The sequence below is a fragment of the Tauraco erythrolophus genome, chromosome 4 (genome assembly GCF_009769465.1).
Source record: "Tauraco erythrolophus isolate bTauEry1 chromosome 4, bTauEry1.pri, whole genome shotgun sequence".
In the NCBI taxonomy this organism is placed as follows: Eukaryota; Metazoa; Chordata; class Aves; order Musophagiformes; family Musophagidae; genus Tauraco; species Tauraco erythrolophus.
The window spans coordinates 64,287,206-64,305,077 of NC_141468.1; the positions used below are offsets into that span (position 1 = coordinate 64,287,206).

General features: G+C 39.0%; 1 protein-coding gene across 1 annotated transcript; it reads left to right on the plus strand.

The window, feature by feature from the left end:
• The first annotated feature begins 3,244 nt into the window (after positions 1-3,244).
• Positions 3,245-17,626, plus strand: GLT8D2 (glycosyltransferase 8 domain containing 2). The gene is given in 10 exon segments (XM_086610847.1): positions 3,245-3,263; positions 4,707-4,802; positions 6,017-6,185; positions 7,801-7,918; positions 9,757-9,841; positions 14,114-14,226; positions 14,925-15,091; positions 16,833-16,945; positions 17,455-17,520; positions 17,523-17,626. Coding segments are annotated over 10 exon segments (1,050 nt in total).
• Positions 17,627-17,872: the final 246 nt, after the last annotated feature.

Genomic DNA, 17,872 nt, shown 5'->3' on the forward strand with positions numbered 1-17,872 from the left:
TGAGATGGACAAAACACGGGTGGATTTTGATGTACATGAGCATAATACAGCTTTAAAAATACTGTAGTACAGAAAAAGTAATGGTTGTTTCTGTCTACATGAAGCACGTAATTGTGTGACTTTATTTTTCCTTCAAGCAGCTCTGCAAAAGATGGATTTCTGTACAAAATCAGACACGGATTAGTAGAGTTTTGGCATGTTTGAGACAAACGGTTGAAATACCAGATTTTCAGTTCCTACAAGTGGAACAGCAATCTTCATTTAAAACGCTTAAGATTTTTAAAACTTTGACTGAATATTCCTCATAAATCTTGCATTACCTCATGCTAAAAATCTGAAAATAGTTTGGAATTGGGTATTATTATTCCTTTTGGTACTCATGAAAGTCTTGTGACAAAACAGTGTTTTATCATATAGAAGAGAGGCTCCTAGAAGAGAAGGAGAAAATTTTAATAGAAGAAATTATGTAGAAGTAAAACTGCAAAAGCTTTCCAGCAGAGCTTAGGAGGCAGAGTATCAACAGGTGCTGGTTACTTTCATCTAAGGTCCCTTTGATCCAAACCAAACTTGTGAATTCAGATTCTCTTAACTGCTTGAAGATTTGGAAACGAGATGATTCAAGTCGAAATGCATGTTCAGAGTTGAATTTTGCAAGTTTCCCTTAGCTTTTGACTCACAAGAACTCTGCAAACAGACCCTGGGAAAACTTCACCTTTCAGTTTGACTTTGGCATGGTGTCGTTTGGCTCTTGCACACTAGTTACATGTTCACATTTACCACAAATAATGACTAGAAACCTAACCTGCAACTAGACTGTTGAAGTAACTTCTGGAAGGGTTTGTTTCCTTCTCTTTCCCCCACCTCCTTAAGACTTCTTGTCTTATGGGATTTGTTTGCAATCTGCTAGCTGAAGCTCTGAGGCAAGTTTGCCAGATCTGGGGCTGCATCATCGTTCTGCACATCTGGAAGTGGTTTATGGGCTCTCATTCCTCCAGTGCGGCGTCTGGACTCCGTGCTATTCCTCAGCAGCAGAGAAAGAAAAGAAAACCAGCGCAACTCCAAAGTAAACTTTGAAGAGTTTGAAAAAGGAATTGAATCTCAAAACTGTTACTGTGCCCTGTAAGGCCCTTGTGCGGGGGACTTCAAAGGAGGATGATGGTCAAGGAAGCTTTGGCAAGAGTGCTTACAGCTGTGGGCTATCTAGGATCCAAGTAAATAGCTCTTCAGTTCTTCAGGAGAGAGGAGTCTCGAATACTGTGCTGCTTTGAAGAGGTAAAAAGACTAATTGAGCTGGAAATATCTGAGCAGTAATGTCACTGTTTCTGAGCTTTCCCTTCTGCAGCCCCTCATTTTGTTACAGGATTTGGCAACTGAGTTAGGGATTGCCAGGTTCCAGGAACTAATGTCTACAATCAGGAAAAATTGAGTAAATATTTGCAGGGGAACAAATATTTCTCTCTTTCCTTAAAAATCAGTGAGTAATCAATCTGAGTTTCTGAGGCTTAGGAAAGCTGTAGTTTTAGAACTCTATGAGTGTCTGTCTGAGTTTGGATTTTAAAGTTTAAAATGTGGTTCAGTTTATGTTGATTTAGTTGTTTCTGAAGATACCACGAAGCTGTGGCTATCCATCTTCTATCTTGCAATAGTCATCGGTTTTGTTTGTGACTATCATTACAAATGTTAATTGAAATATATGGAAATCAGTGGAAGATTGTGATTAGCTAAAGTGGGGTTAGAAAGTTACACCAAGAGTGCAGGGGTTTCTGTTGTCTTTCTGCTTACCTGAGTAAACTTTTTAAATGGATAAGACAACAATACTTGTGTGTAATGCGTGAGAGAAGGGCTCTCTCAGCAGTGTTTTTTTTCCAACTGATAAGCTTGATTTCCTCTCTGTGTAAATTAATGCCACATGAGGAGAGCGGCTGCTGGAATGTAGATAAGCACTGCAGACGTGAAAGGACTTTCAGAAGTACTCCTCTCTCACTGTGATTTAGTCATCTGTTGGGAACTAAATACATGCAAATATAATTGGTTTGTAAACAAAGCCACAGTTTAGCTTTTTTTTATATTTTTATTGTCGTTTAACTTGTTAGTCGAAGCAGAGACTAATTTAGGTTGCCGCTGGAACTTGGGCATTAACCAATGAGAGGCGGTCAGTTTTGTGACTCAGGTTTCAAGAATCCTTGCTGTTCTGTCTGTCTTCTCAAGGAGTCAGAATAAATTTCATTTTTATGTGTGCATAGAAGCCATCACATATCCTTACGTATACTGTGATGTGTCCATATCTGTATGTATGGAAACAGGAAAAATTGGTTTCTGTCCTATATGCAGCTATTGTAGCATAAAAGTTAGATCACATAATTGTACTTTCCCCTCCCCACCCCCAGCTTCTGGTGCTCTTTTTTACTGTTCATGGTGTGTTTTTGCTTGTTTGTTTGTTTGTTTTTTCATAAACAGTAGTTTTGGGTCCAGGATTCAAGTGAATATTGTATTTCCCATAATCCTGTATTTTAGGGATTATGTTCTGTCCTCTCAGGTGTAAAGTCATGGCCATCCTTGGGCCCGTTTTAGAAGTACAGTTTTAGGGAAGGCTGCCTCATTTGCTTCAGCATCACAAATAATGTGCTTAAAAACAACCCACATTGCACAAACTCCTCCCTTACTGTTATTGGAAGGATACTGCTGTTAGAAAATATTTTCACTATTGCTCTGAAATTTTCTGAGAGTTTGAAAGACACTCACTGCTCCAGTATAAGATTCCCATATGTTTGGGAACATATTCCAGCAAGAGATTAGTGTTTGTGATTGTTATTATATTTTAGGTGAAATCAGAGATAAATGTGAATGTATTTACAAATTGCATCAGTGAGTGTTTTAATACTCCTTTGCGTATTACTTTAAAATGTGTTAAAAAATCTTAGTTATTACTGAAGTAGGTGATTGGATGGAATTTATTAAAATGTTTTTCTTTTCAACTTATGAATAGCTTAAACTTAAATATGTAATATTTCTAGCCCAGAATATTAGTTATTTGTTCAAAAAAAGTAATTTACAAAGATAGACTTCAGTTTTACTTTTACCAGGTCAACAGTAAAATTTGATGATGCAAAACCTTGTTCCTGAAATAGCTAACTAGTAACTAGTATTCACTGCTGGTATTAATGATTTTTCTCTCTCTCTTTTTTTCACAATTTTTTTAAATTTTTGTTTTACAACAGATCACAGTTCTCATCTAACAGGACACATGGCTCTTTTAAAGAAAAGTAAGAGAGATTAAAAACATTTTAAATATGTATTTTCGAAAGAGGACAGAAACATCAAATGCAATTTCTCATGTAACTGTTGTCACAGTTGCATGCAAATTTAGAGTTCTAGTTTTGCCTAACTTTAACTGTACAAATAAGCCTTTTCCTGTTAACTGAGTCAGATAAGCATGGCTGTAAACCCCATTAACTTAAAATTACTCACTGCTTTACTGCCTGAGACTAGGGGGTCTGGAACTTCCCAGTAAGATTGCAGGTAGCTGCTGGTTTCATGTGGGTTGTGCCTAGAGCCCTGAACCTGACTTTTTTACAGAACTCTGCAAATTAACACTGTTCATTCTCACAATTGAGGTGTGGCCCCAAGAAATTTGGGGCTCTCGTCAGCTGTTGGGGTCAGTGACTGAAAATGGACTGGTGTGAGCCTTCATTTATGCACCCCAAATTTCTCTGAAGTCAATGGGCTGTTTCCTCAACTGGTTTAAATGAGTGCAGGTTCAGTGGTGTAAGTTTATCAATTTCAATTTATTCTCATGCCAAATTCTGCCCAGTTGGCCCTTTTGATTGAAATAGCCCAAAACTTTGTTCCGTTTGCTCTTTTATACACCTTAAATACCTTTTATGGTGGTGGAAAAGTAACAAAGTAGTCTGATACAAAGAACTCTCATTATCAAGGTCACTGTCAATGATGGCAATGTGTTCCTTCCCTGTGGTACTCAGTGAACTGTCCTGATACCTGCTCATGGTTGGTTTATGTTGAATAACTTAAACTTGTACAAGATAGGTAGGAACTGCAAATTGTAATATACAATGAGGTCTTTTTTGTTGCATGGTTTGGTTTTATTTAACTAATTAAAGTAACCATGTCAAAATGCTTATGTATTTTGAAGTATTTTGGAACATTTCTGGCTTCAGTAGCATGTTTGTTTTGTTTTTCTAGTACTTTTAGAGTTTTGCTCAAATACAGCTTGAAGATCTGAACATTGAAATAGAAAACAAAAATTCTCCTGGTTTCAAGCTTTATCAGGGAAGCATGAGAGAAGGAAAGGGCTAGGTAAAAATAATTAATTTATGAGATCCTCTGATGATAAACAGACAACAAACTAGCCAAGAAAAGAAAGTTCCAGGCTTCTGGTAAACTTCAGAAACAGGTGAACTTTCTAGTGTGGATAACCCATATATTTCGGGAGTTTAATGATTTAGTGAACAAATTATCCATGAAAGTCAAATAGTTGCAAATTATTATAACAGAGGAGAGATACTATTATGGTTTTAATATAGGATTTTTAGCTTGATCAAATAAGAAGAGAAAGGAGGATTTGATAAACATGGTAAATATAGGTTATGATATGTACTGGTTGCAAACAGTTTGGGTTTTTTTTTGAAAGAAAGGTACTTGGAATGAGCTATTATACAGATTGTTGACCTTTCTCCCTTTTGTTTCAGTTAACCAGATCTTACTGTTACTTCTTGTCTTAACTGTGTGCGCCATTCTGTATAACAAAGTTCACCAAGTGCCATCTGCATTGAAGAATGAAACAGGTAAATGACTTGCACTTCTGTTTCATTTGTGTTCTTGTTTTGTATTCCTTATCTCTTCTTTTGAACGGTACTTTTTGTCTTAGTCCTGTTTGCCCTGCAGTAGATGAGCTGCTCACACTGTTGCATATGTTCTGGGATGCAGAATTTTTTGCTTCTGAATTACTTGAATAAAATAGGAGATCGATAGTAATGAGTGAGAATTGTCATTCTGATTCAAATTTTTATTCTGATGTCACTGATGTAGATGGAAGCTAGAGTATGTCCTTATTCGTGCTGAACAGTGTTGGAGTTGTCAAGTGATAATAAACTTTGATCACAACTTGCCCCTTTGGGAATGTTCTTGGCCTACCTGTTCATTTCAGATAGATCATCAAATCTTGACATGATTTACGGCATAAGTTTTTGCTGGAATTTTTATAAAGTGACAGAAACCCACTAGAGTTGATATCGTTGGACTGGTATTAAATGTTTATACTAATAGCTTATTCACTGCTCCCAAGATAAACAAACTCTGTCTTGGTATAAACCATTTTCTTCCATGTATTTTTATTGGGGCTGTTATGAGTTTAATGGTTATGTTTTAACCAGTGTAAATATATCCATGTAAGTTCTGTAAGTTAGTCAGTGCTAGGAATAAAAATCTTCTTTAGCGGTAATGTGAACTGGTTCAGTATTGTTTAGATTTTTTTTTTCCTTTTATCATTAGCAACTTCCTGCTGGTACGTAATTTTGCACTATTCCTTTCTAGCCTGCTTCCCAAAGAAGTGAAGCTCATGCAATTGCAACATCTCTTTGACTTATCTCTTTCTTTTGATAATTTTTGGAACCTATTGTTCAATTTGTACTTAATATAACTGAGAAACAGAAGTCTCAGAGGTATTCAAACTTCTTCAGGTTTCATGTGAATAAGCAGCTGCATGGAGGACAAGCCGAGTTGTGCCCATGCTGAGTAGAGTATAAGGTGTTGAGAACTCTGTTAATGTTCTGTTTGGAGACATCCAACAGTCCAGTCAACCTGCATGTGGTTCTGGATTAGCAACAGCACATGCTGTGTGCTTTGCCAGATGCGGATGTGTGTAGGATGTGGTAAGGAAATGGGGTGATCGTGATATGATTCCACTGCTTAGGGAACTGCGTACCCATTCCTATGACCCAGATCTGATATAAAAAGTTTCTTAATTTTCTGTTATAATGCATGGTTTTGTTTCTTGTAGTTGATTTGGAGAGCCCTGAGGAAACGGAAGAAGAAATCCCAGTTGTAATCTGCGCTGCTGCAGGCAGAATGGGTGCAGCTATAGCAGCAATCAGTAGCATCTACAGCAACACAGAGGCCAATGTTTTGTTCTACATAGTTGGGCTGAAGACTACCATCCCACATATTCGGTATACACCAGCCTTATTTTGTTTCATGCTGTAGTTAGGACCAGGTGGTTGTTCTCCTTAGCACGGGCATAGGCTTTGGAGGACTTTTCAGGGAAATGTTTCTCCCTTTTATTTAAGTAGTGCTACTGATAGCAATCCGTAGGATTCTCTACATGTAGGAAAAAGGACCGTTTTGCCCTACACAAGGCACTGACTGATGTAAAGGGGTGTAAAATAGCCAGACCGTGCCCCTACCTGTTCCTCTCTGCCTTTTGTAGATTGGCTGTAGAAGAGTCTGTAGTAAGGTAAATATATACATAAATATACACAAATATAGACATGCTTACTCACAGTCCCACTTGGTGGCACTGCACTTACCTCTCATCTGACAGTGTCTTAATCGTCAGAGTAGAAAAACTTGTTGTTTAAAGCTAACTTTGGCTAAGAGGATGTATTAAAGGTTATAAATAGACACCCAAAGAAGCTTGTAAAGAAAGCACGTTTGGGTGTTAAAATTTGCAAAAATTGTCTAAAAGAGAAGGAATGTGCGAATCGAAATTAAAGCAGATGTCGTAGCAGTTCTTACCTCTGGCTACTACACTTCTGCAGCCTGTGTACCCACAATTTGTGTCAAAGTGAGAAGATGTCATGAATGGAGTTCCACAGGGAGTTTTTCCTGTCTAGTTTACCATTAACCTAGAGAATAGTGGAGAATGTTCTTTATGAATCTGCAGTTGGTGTGAAGCTGGAGAAGAGACAGCAGATAATTGAGGACAAGAGCTGAAAACAAACTAATCGTGATGAATTGGAAAAATGAACTGTAAAATGTGATGAAATTCAGTAGAGGTAATGACCAGGTAGTACAGGTGGGAACAGCTGATTGTGTTGGCTCAGGGTGGAGCAGGGGTTCGGTAGTACTCATTTGGAAAACTACAAAATTATGTCTGATAACTGACCACACTGATTCAGGAAAAAAAAAAAAGCATGCATCATAGTAGATATATATGTTGACATATATGACCACAGGAGATGTGAGGAAACCTTTTCTGATCTTGCAGACATTATTAATGCATCAGAAGAAGTGTGATGTTTGGTTTTAAGTGCCTTCAGGAAGGATTTAGAGGAGAGGTCAGAGGAGAAAATAAGCAATGGTGTCAAGAAAGCTGACAAAATAATGCAAAAAATTAGTCTAAAAAAAATATAGTTAGGAGGTGATATGGCAGACATCTTGAAGGACGTAAAACTGTAAAAAGGAGAAAACTAACCTCTGCACAATAGACAGGATAAGAAGAAAAGGTCTTTAACCGTCGTGAGAAAGCCTAGAAAAACAGCATTAAGTGCTAGTTATGGTGAAAGATGTTTGGACGACATGTGGAGTCTCTGGTTTTGGCAGTGGTGTGGGTTATTTATTGGTTTTTTTCAGTGTTGTTTTTTGCTTTGTTGTGAGGGTTTTTTTAAGAACAGGTTAAACAAATGTCTGTATGCAATAGCTGTAGACATAAGTGATTCTGTCTTGGGATAGAATAGATCGAGTGAGCTTTCAAGGTCTCTTATTCTCCCATCAGCCTGTGAATTTAATACTGGAAGTACCTGTCACACACTTAATGTTTCTTTTATCACTTCTTTTTTATCACAGAAAATGGATTGAAAATTCTAAACTGAAAGAAATAAAATTTAAGGTTGTGGAATTCAATCCTATGGTACTAAAAGGAAAAATCAGACAAGATGCATCACGTCCTGAGCTACTGCAGCCTGTGAGTAAATGAACAAGGCATAACACATTTTCAGGGTTTTGAACACTTATTTCAGTGTCATGTCTTTAAGAATATATTCACATTTTATTAGAGGGAAGATCTAATAATGCTCGTTGTTCCTCCATGATGCTGAGCTGGCTGCATTCTGCTCATGTCCAGTGTTAATTTAGAGGCTAGTGACTAAAATCTAAATATTGCTGTCTGTCAGAAAAGGCAAATCAGATGTTAGAAAATATCAGAAAAGGAGTAAGGATCAAAATACAGAACATCGTTATGCCACAATACAAATCCGTAGTTTTCCCTCATCCTAAGTACTATGTGCAGTCTCCATCCTTTTATCTGAAAAAGATGTAGCACCATCAGAAAATGTTCAAGGCTGTTCAAAATGTTTATTCTTGCTGCCCTTCTCTGAGCCTTTGATATTTCTAATATATGGAAAAGATTTCCTGCAAGGAATCAGTGGGTTAAAACTGTTCAGCCTGAAAATATGACTTTTAGCATGAAAATAGTAGAGGTCTATAGAACTGAGTGGTGTGGAGGTCTGGATGGGGGATGGTTGCTCACTGTCTCTTCCAGTGCAAGAACAAATGGCCGTTAGATTAAATTAGTGGGAGTCTCAGCCAGAACAAACAAGAAATGTTGCATGTTTTTCATGCAATGAGTACTAAACCTCTAGAATTCTGTGCTGAAAGGTCTTGTGAATATGAAAATTTACAGGGGTTCAGTGAAGACTGAAGTTTATATTTAGACAGATCGCATCTGGTTCACAAAATCCCTTGAGCTGAAAATAGCTGAAAACTGGGAGAACACTTGGAGCAACTTTTCTGTATGCTTGCTCTATTCATATTATTCACTGAGCCTCTGCTTAGGACCACTCTGAAGGCAGGTGCTGGGTAAAATGATCCGAGTCAGTGTGGTTGTTCTTACATTCTCAGTCCCCTTTCCCTCTGATGTGTTCTTTGTTGCTGTTGTAGAAGTTCTTGTCCCATGTTTGTGCCACCAGGCAAGTCATTCCTATAGGGTGGAATGATGACACTATTGCATTTGAAGTGTTTTGTACGATGTGTACTGCAAAAACACATGAGAAAGAGCATTGCCAGCAGATCCAGGAAGGTGATCCTTCCTCTTTACTCAGCACTGGTGAGGCTGCATCTGGAGTACTGTGTCTAGTTCTGAGCTTCCCAGTACAAGAGAGATACGGAGTTACTGGAGAGAGTCCACCACAGTGCTGCAAAGATGATTAAAGGACTGAAGCATCTTTTATATGAGGAGAAGCTGAGAGTGCTGAGGTGCTTCAGCCTGGAGAAGAGAAGGCTCAGGAAGATCTTACCAGTATGTATAAATACCCAATGGGTGAGACAAGAGGCAACGGGCACAAATTAAAATACATGACATTTCCTCTGGCTGCAAGAATTTTTTTTTTTTTTTTAGTGAGGGTGGTCAGACACTGGAGCAGGTTGCCCAGAGAGGCTGTGGAAATTTTGAAAACCCCACTGGGTATGGTCCCTGGCAGCCTGCTTGGGTGGACCCCGCTTGAGAAGAGGGGTTGGACAAAATAATCTCAAAAGGCCCGTTCCAACCTAAATGATTCTGTGTTTCTATGAAGAAGCAACTGTTTCGGGCTACTTGGTTAAAGCCATAGTAAATAAAATAGGGATAAATAATAATAATAATGGATTCGAGATACTAGTAAAGCTGAGAGGGAGGAAGCAAATAATTGCTGTCTAGTGCTCAATGAAGAGAGAAATTAAAGCTGCTTGTTAATAAAGACAAAAGTGTGGGACTACTACGTTAAACAACTTTACCATTTAGCCTTTACCTTTCTTTCTGTTCAATAGCTGAACTTCGTTCGATTTTATCTTCCTTTGCTTGTCCAGAAACATGAGAAAGTAATATATTTGGATGATGATATCATTGTTCAAGGTAAGCTGTCATCCAAAAAGCAATTTCTAGTGGAATTAAAATCAAAATTACTGCAGCTTTTACAGTCATTTGGGAATATGAGATATAATGGAACAGAAGTGTTGCACTCAGAAAGACTACAAATAATCTGTTTATTTAAAGGAAAGTCAGAAGAAGAACTTTTCTCCGTATATCTTTTGAATAGTTGTTTTTTATCAAAATTGTATGTATGGGTTTCATTTTAATTCAAGCTGGTTAATTGCTGAAAGATATAATGGATTTCACTTGGATGCTGCAATATTTATTGTTGAGTATGTGACATGCATTTCCTGCTAGTATTTGAATTCCCACAAATGCTACCAGTTCCTTATCCAGAATTGCTGTTCTTGAGAGCAAGAGGAATTTAGTCAAACAAGAGGGTTAAAATTCCAAACAAAATAGGATTTTGAGCATCTTCAGCTCAGAATCTGTAGCAATTTGCAGAACCATGATCAAAGATTTCAGAGTTCCTAGACACATGGGAGCAGTTAGACATTAAAATCCTGAAAATATTTTTCTTTTTTTTTTATACAAAGAAACCTGACTAGAGGAACAATTATTTTTTTAAAGACTAATTTGTGGGTTTTTTCTCTTCTGTTTGCCAGTATTTTTTTTTGTCTGTAGCTGTCCTCCCTTGTTTCAACGTATTGTTTTCTTGTTATTTTGTAACACTTTTTAATAAGAGTGTTGTGGCTTAACCTTGTTCGGCAGCTAAGCACTGCACAGCTGCCTGCTCACTTCTCCCCTAGTGGGATGGGGGAAGAGGAAAGGAAGAATAAAAGCAAGAAAATTGAGGGTCAAGATAAAACAAACAAACAAAAAATTGTTTAATAAGTGAAGGATAAGTGGAAGAAGAGAGAAGAAAACAAAACAAGTGATGTAAAGGCAATCGCCCACCGCCTCCGGTAGGTAGACTGATGCCCAGGCTGTTCCCAAGCAAAAACTGGCTAACACCCTGTTGTGGTTTAACCTGACTGGCATCAAAACACCACGCGGCTGCTTGCTCACCTTCCCCCACCCGCAGGGTCGAGGGAGAGAATTAAAGGGGAAAAGGGAAGGAAACTTATGGGTTGAGATAAGAACAATTTAATAATAACAGTAATATAAAATTGATAAAATAATAAATAGTAAAATAATAGTAAATGATAATAATAGTAATAATAGTAATATGAATATATATAAATAAAAAAACGATAATAATATATACAAACAAGTGATGCACAGTGATGCTCACCATGTGGTGACAAAAGCCTGTCCTGTCCCGGCAGGTAATCCCAAAACAGATAAGTCCCGACATCACAATCCTGGACGAGTGAGAGGCTCCAAAAGAGAGTGAGAGAGAGATAGAACTCTGAGAGTCTGAGAGTGCCCTTCTTCCAAGTCAGCCCTCATCTTTATACTGAGCATGATGTTGCATGATATGGAATACTCCATTGGCCGATTTAGCCCTCAATCCTGCGTCTGAGTTCAAGTCATAAGGGGAGTTGTGGGCCCTTTCTCCCAGCCATGCTCCCCCTCAGCCTGTTGTGCTCCTGCATACTGGCAAAACATGGGAAGCTGAAAGGTCCTTGATGTCTCAACACCAACTATAAACACCAGTGCGCTGTCAACATTCTTCTCATAACAAATCCCAGACTAAATCCAAAACACAGAGCTCTTGTAGCTGCCAAAAAGAAAAACTAACTCTGTCCCAGTCAAAACCAAGACACCCCACCAAAGAACCCCTCTTTCCCCTTTTATTGCTGAGCATGGCGTTCTATGGCATGGAATCTCTCTTTGGTCAGTTTGGGTCACCTGCCTGTTGTGTCCCCTCCCAGCCTGTTGCGCACCCCCTGATCTGTCACTGCGGGGGCAGAGCGAGAAATGAGAAACAGAGGTGTCCTTGATGCTGTGCAGACACTGTTCAGCCAAAGCTCCTCCTAGTGTGCTATCAGTACCGTTTTGGTAAAAAATCTAAACCACAGCACCATATGAGCTGCCGTGAAGAAAATTAACTCCATCCTAGCCAGGTCCATTACACAGGGACAACAAAACCCTTTCAGTTATCCTTGTTAAACACTAAGGGGATGTTCCGGTGAAAATTTCCTTTGGAAAGGACTGAATATAACTATAATAAACTTTTAGGCCTAAATTAATCTTTGCTGTAGGAACATTAAGATCAGTGAATTTACACATGACAAAAGTATAGTTTTATTCTCCCCTGCTTCTCTGCACTTTTTAATGGTTTTGTCTCTTTAGAGGCGGATTTCAGAACATCTGCACTTAGAGGGGCTGCTATTAGCGGCTTTATAAAATACGATTAAACTGCTCAGCATGTCTCATTTTAGTTTGCAAGAGAATTCATATCACGGTTCTTCAGCCTATGTGTTTCCAGTGGTTATCTCTGCTTTTTGGTTTTGTTGTCTGTCTGTCGTCATTGTGCAACAGCAATATTTAACTCTTTGAAAGGTTCTTAAAGTCTTCATTTACACTCCAGTTTCATGAGCGCTTTAAGCTGAGCCCATCACTTCCTCTGCATCCCTCCTTGCACCTGTGCAGGCGTTCAACAGAAATGTGGTTACTTTCAGCCTGCATTAGCTCCCTGGTAGGAGTCAAGGCGGTGTGGCTAGGAGAAGAGGGCAGGTAGGGCTTTCTCTTTTCTTAGGGGTGTCTGCTTATGTCAGCTGATAGCACTTCTGGAGTCATGGGATAAAGGTGCAGTTTCACATTACAGCTCATGGTAGGCTGCTGCTGACGGAACTGGCCTCTTCTGTCCCCAGGCAGCTCCTGTTACTTGTGTCATGTCTACAGTTGCGCAACTGCAGAATAAGCTGATTCAGCTGGTTGACCTGGCACAAGACTAGTGGTACAAAAAAAAAAAACCCCACAACCCTTTTTTTTTTTTAAATCTGTTTTAGTTGTTTGTTTGTTTGTTTTCTTCCTTTGTTTCAGCTAGCCAATCTTGCTCAGCCTTGGGCCGTGCAATCACAGGGCCCAGAAGAGGGGAATAAAGATGGACATGTGGGAGTGAGGTGGAGGGTGGGAGGCCAGGTGCCTGTTCTGGCAGCTGCTCCCCATGTCTTAGCTGAGATGTGAGACTGTGCTCCCTGTCGGATGTCACTGCAGTGGGAGTGGATGAGGCTCCTAACAGGATAAGGAGTGAATGGGGCTTTCAGGGTTTAACTTTGGGATCATTTATTTGTTGGTCATTGCTCTCTGCAAAGCAGTGAGAATGAAACAATACTGAACTTGGGGTGTCAGCCCAGAATAGGATTTTTTTTTTTTTTTTTTTCTTTTCCTATTGAAAAACAGAAGCTATTTACAATCAGGAGAAAACACTTAGCAAGACATGTGAATCTTCAACAATTGTGTCCCATTAATTCAAATTCTGTTTCTTGGTGGAACATGAGTCCTAAACCAATCCAGTCAGCTGCTGAGTTCTGACAAATAAACAATCTCTGCTAATTTTAGAAATAGTAGTTCTAGTGTTTGCAGTATGGGGAATGTTTTTGGTCACTAGTCTTTAATGAGCTCACCTCAGGCTACCGGGCCATACGTGGCCTTCCAAGATAATTAATTTTACCTGTGACCAACCCATGCCCAGCAGCAAAGCTAGTAGCTGTACAGGGATTGGATGCAGACTCACTCAATTGTTGTAGCAGCACTGTGGTTCCCACCTGCCCTGAAACTGTTCTGGCACATTATGGGTGGTGAGTGAGATGCCATGCCTTACGTTATTTCCCTCCAGCAGGAAGGAATTGTGGGGCCTGTGAAGCTGGCAAGTGTGACAGGCACATTTTAACTGGCTAGCGCTGGGAATCCACCTATCTTCTTAGGAGCTATAAACACAGTAACACCAGGAGAAACCTGATCTGTGCAAGAGATTGAAGTGGCACTTTTGTGGGACTTGAAGAGGCTCAGAAAAATTGCCTGTGCCCTCCTTCTCCAGAGGCGAGCTCTATGAACGCGTTACTTTGTAACCAGGCTTCTTCACAGGGTAATCGGCTTCTGCTGTAGCTGATTTTGGACATTAGAACCAGAATATGGATGTGTTGAGAACTGATGATAAGGTCTAAAGATAGACCTTAGACATCCAGGTACAGGACTCAAATTTGAAAGTTGGCTCGTATTACAAAATTCAGTCTCCTTAATATGTGGGCTATCTCCTAAAATCAGTATGTTCTTAAGTAATATATATGAGTACAGAAGTTATCCTGTCACCTCTGTAGCAGTGGAGTATGTTTCTTCTTATGCTTTTAACCTTTCTGTGATCAGGTGACATCCAGGAACTCTACGATACTAAGTTAGCTCCTGGACATGCTGCAGCTTTTTCAGATGACTGCGATCTGCCTTCTACACATGAAATGGTTAGAAGTGTAGGGATGCAGGTAAGATGCCATTTTGGAATTCTAATCAGGAATGTGTTTACCCACAAATGTAAGGTGATTTTATACGTTTTCCCAAAAGTGAAAATAGTATTTTTATTTTTTGGGTAGTTTTGTAATAGTTATACAGGTAATTAAGAACTAATTTTTTTTAGTAACTCTGTAATGATATGGTGTTATGCAGAGTTGTTTCCTGTAATAATTTAAATTTCTGTTGCTCTTTGGATTCTACTAAATGATTTGGTATTTTGCTATCAGCAGAACATGAGCACTTAATGGAACATCTAATGAAGACAGAATATATGATTTCTAGTAGTCAAAATGGGAACAAAACTCAGGAAAACAGGTTTAAAGGCTAACTCCTGAGCTGAGTTCCCCAGAATTGTCAGTGAGTCCCTCCGGAGAGCTGTGCAAGTGTGGTGCTACATCATTTAAAGTAAGCTGCAGAAAGATAAACACGTGGTGAGGGGAGAGCCTTTATCAGACTCGCATGGAGCAATACTGTGGAAAAAATAATTCAGTAGCTAGCTGTATGCTGCCTTTCAGCCTTGTGTCATATGGAAATCAAGACAGGTAACCATCATCTAGAAACTCAGCTTTGGGAGTGCATATTTAACCTCCATGTGGGTGGCAGAGAGATGCATTTACACTTATCTTTACAGAGATTCATAGGTGATAAACATACTACTTTTAATTCTTAGAACACGTACATGGGATTCCTGGACTACAGAAAGCAAGCCATTAGAGATCTTGGCATCAGCCCCAGCACCTGCTCCTTTAATCCTGGAGTAATTGTCGCTAACATGACTGAATGGAAACATCAGCGGATTACAAAGCAGTTGGAAAAGTGGATGCAAAGAAATGTAGAGTATGTGTGGAAATCTAGCTTTGCACTTTACTTTTAATACTCAGTTTACAGTTTAATTTTCCATTTAAAAGCTCTTAAAAGTTTTTAACTCCAAGCAGTCTTTCTTTCAGATCTCATAAAACGAGTAACTCATGTTCCAGAATTTCTGTCTGCTTAAATCTGACCAATTGTGTACCAGGAAAAGGCCACCTGGAATTTTAGTCTTGTGTTTGATGACAAAGCACACTTAATCCTGAGAGACACTGAGAACATGGGGTTCTTGTTTTGGGTGACCAACCTCAGCTGGGATCAAGCCACTTATCATCTTCCCTTCCTGAGGCTAGTGTGAAGAAGGAGGAATGTTTCCTTGTTTGTGTGGGGTCTCTCCTGTCGTAACGTCAGCCAAGCTGTAACTGGACACTATATTTCTTAAATACCAACAGAAAACACTTCTTTTTCTAGAGATGAACGAAATTTGACATGAAAGAGATCATCTTGGCATTGATCATAAGTCATGACGCAGTGAAACAATCACTAGGTTTTTTTTTTATGTTACTTCACTGTTAACCTCTCTTTGCAAACTTGACATTTACTTTCTTTCTCTGCAAAGGGTTAAATTTAAATTTAGTGAGGCTAAATCAAAACTGAATAGCTTGTGCTATTGGACCATGTGTATAACTTGGTAGTTTCACAAATTAACAGAGGAGAGAGGCATAAATGATGCACACCTGAACTAATGAAAAGCCAAATGGTGCCTTTTCGTACTCTGCTTATGTAACATATCCTGACAAGCTACTGCTCTGCTTTTTAAAAGTTTGAAAAAAACTCTATGAATCTTCCTAGTAGCCTGATCTAGTTGAGAGGCGTCCCTGCCCATGACAGGGAGGTTGGATCAGATGATCTCTAAGGTCCCTCCCAGCCTGTGCCATTCTATGATTCCTGCAAATTTTGTCTCTAAAGTTGATTTTATACCTCAATAACACATTCATGTTCCTTTTAGCTGGGTTTTGAAATGACAGTGAAATAAATGGTTTAGCAGTTGAAACCCAGTTTTGAGGGAGGTTATGTTTTTTTTCTTGTTCCGGAGCCTCTAAGCATTGCTCGATACTTCCCAGGTTTCCTCCTTGTTGGATTGGCGAGTGGCACAGTGTCCCGTAGGTGGGATGGCTTTGCTTATGTACTGACTGGCTGTCCAGGCATCCAGCTGCTACCTCCTAATGCCTCTCCTTATGGTAATCTGGCTTTATCTAGCCCTGGATTTATCACAAAAATCATTGGAAATTTATATCCTTTAGATGTTAGTTCATACCAACTAGACTTTGACAAATCTGATTTGAAGTTAATTTATGGGTTTAAAAGCTGGGGGGGGAAGAAGGAGAGAGGGAATGAAACACACGGAAACATGTACATTTTCTTAAGAAACAAGGCTAAAATATGTTTGATTTCTTTATGTTAACAGTTTTCTACTGTAAACTTTGTCAGCCTTGTAGACTGTAGGTGGTGTGTAGAAGTAATTGGTTTCATGTTGGGTCTGACTCCCATTTTGCTGGGTACCAACGATTTACCTCAACAGAAACTGGAGTTGCAAATACAAGAAATTAACAGCATTAGGAAGGAGTATGCTGAAAACTGGTCTATTCAAAATGAGTTTGAATTTTGTCCAAATACTTATTTTTAACCTTCTGACTTTTGTACTAAAGATTCTTTGATTGAGGTTTTGAGCATTGTCGGCATTTCCCTTTTTTTTTTTTCCCTTTTGCAGGGAAAACCTGTACAGTAGCACCCTTGCAGGAGGTGTGGCAACCTCTCCAATGCTGATTGTGTTTCACGGAAAGTATTCCACTATTAATCCTATGTGGCACATAAGGCATCTTGGTAAGTTTAACTTCTCACCATTTCCAGTTGGAACTAAATAAAGTGAGCGGTTTGTAAGATTCCAATACAATTCCTTACCTTACTTCACCTCAATGCGTTACTTTATGCCTCACTCTTTTAGTGGGCACAGTGGAAGAAGATGGATGCCTGGCAGTGTTTGTCTATTCAGCATTCTGGAGGACGTAGTTACTTTTCACCTGGGAATGGTGAATTATCCTGGGAAAAAATAACTTCTTAGCTGGTACAGTAAAATGAACAGTAAAAGGATTTTATTTTTTTTTTAACCCCAGCTATGCCAAGAGAGAGGAAACTTGCTGAGATTTTTTTCTGATGCAAAATTACAGGCATGAAGCTGAAAAAAGCTACTCCATCATACAAGTAGTAGTCTATTAACAGGTGACACCCATACTAATCAGACTTCTTAAAAGAGTAACTGAATTTACCTCACTATATAGTGTCTTCTGTTATTAAAAACGGGTTTGTTTGTTTTTTTAAATCTACCCATGCAGGTTGGAGTCCTGATACCCGTTACTCAGAGCATTTTCTTCAGGAAGCTAAATTACTTCATTGGAATGGAGATACAAGCCTTGGGACTATCCCAGTGTTCACACTGATCTCTGGGAAAACTGGTTTATTCCTGACCCTTCAGGGAAATTCAAATTAACTCGTCCTGATAGCTGATACTGAAAACATTTAAAGGCATCCCTACACTACGTTTCACAGTATGTAATAGTTTGAGATGCAACATGCTGGATAATTAACTGATTTTAGACAACTGAGTATTTGTTAAATATACGAATAAATGACCATCAGTTTTGTGTGCTTATGGCTGGAGAAGGAGGCTGGAGTGAGAGTTAACACAGTTCAGATTATCTTGACTTTCATGTAAGGTGAGGAAACAAGTTTACTTGACAATGAAGTATTTCC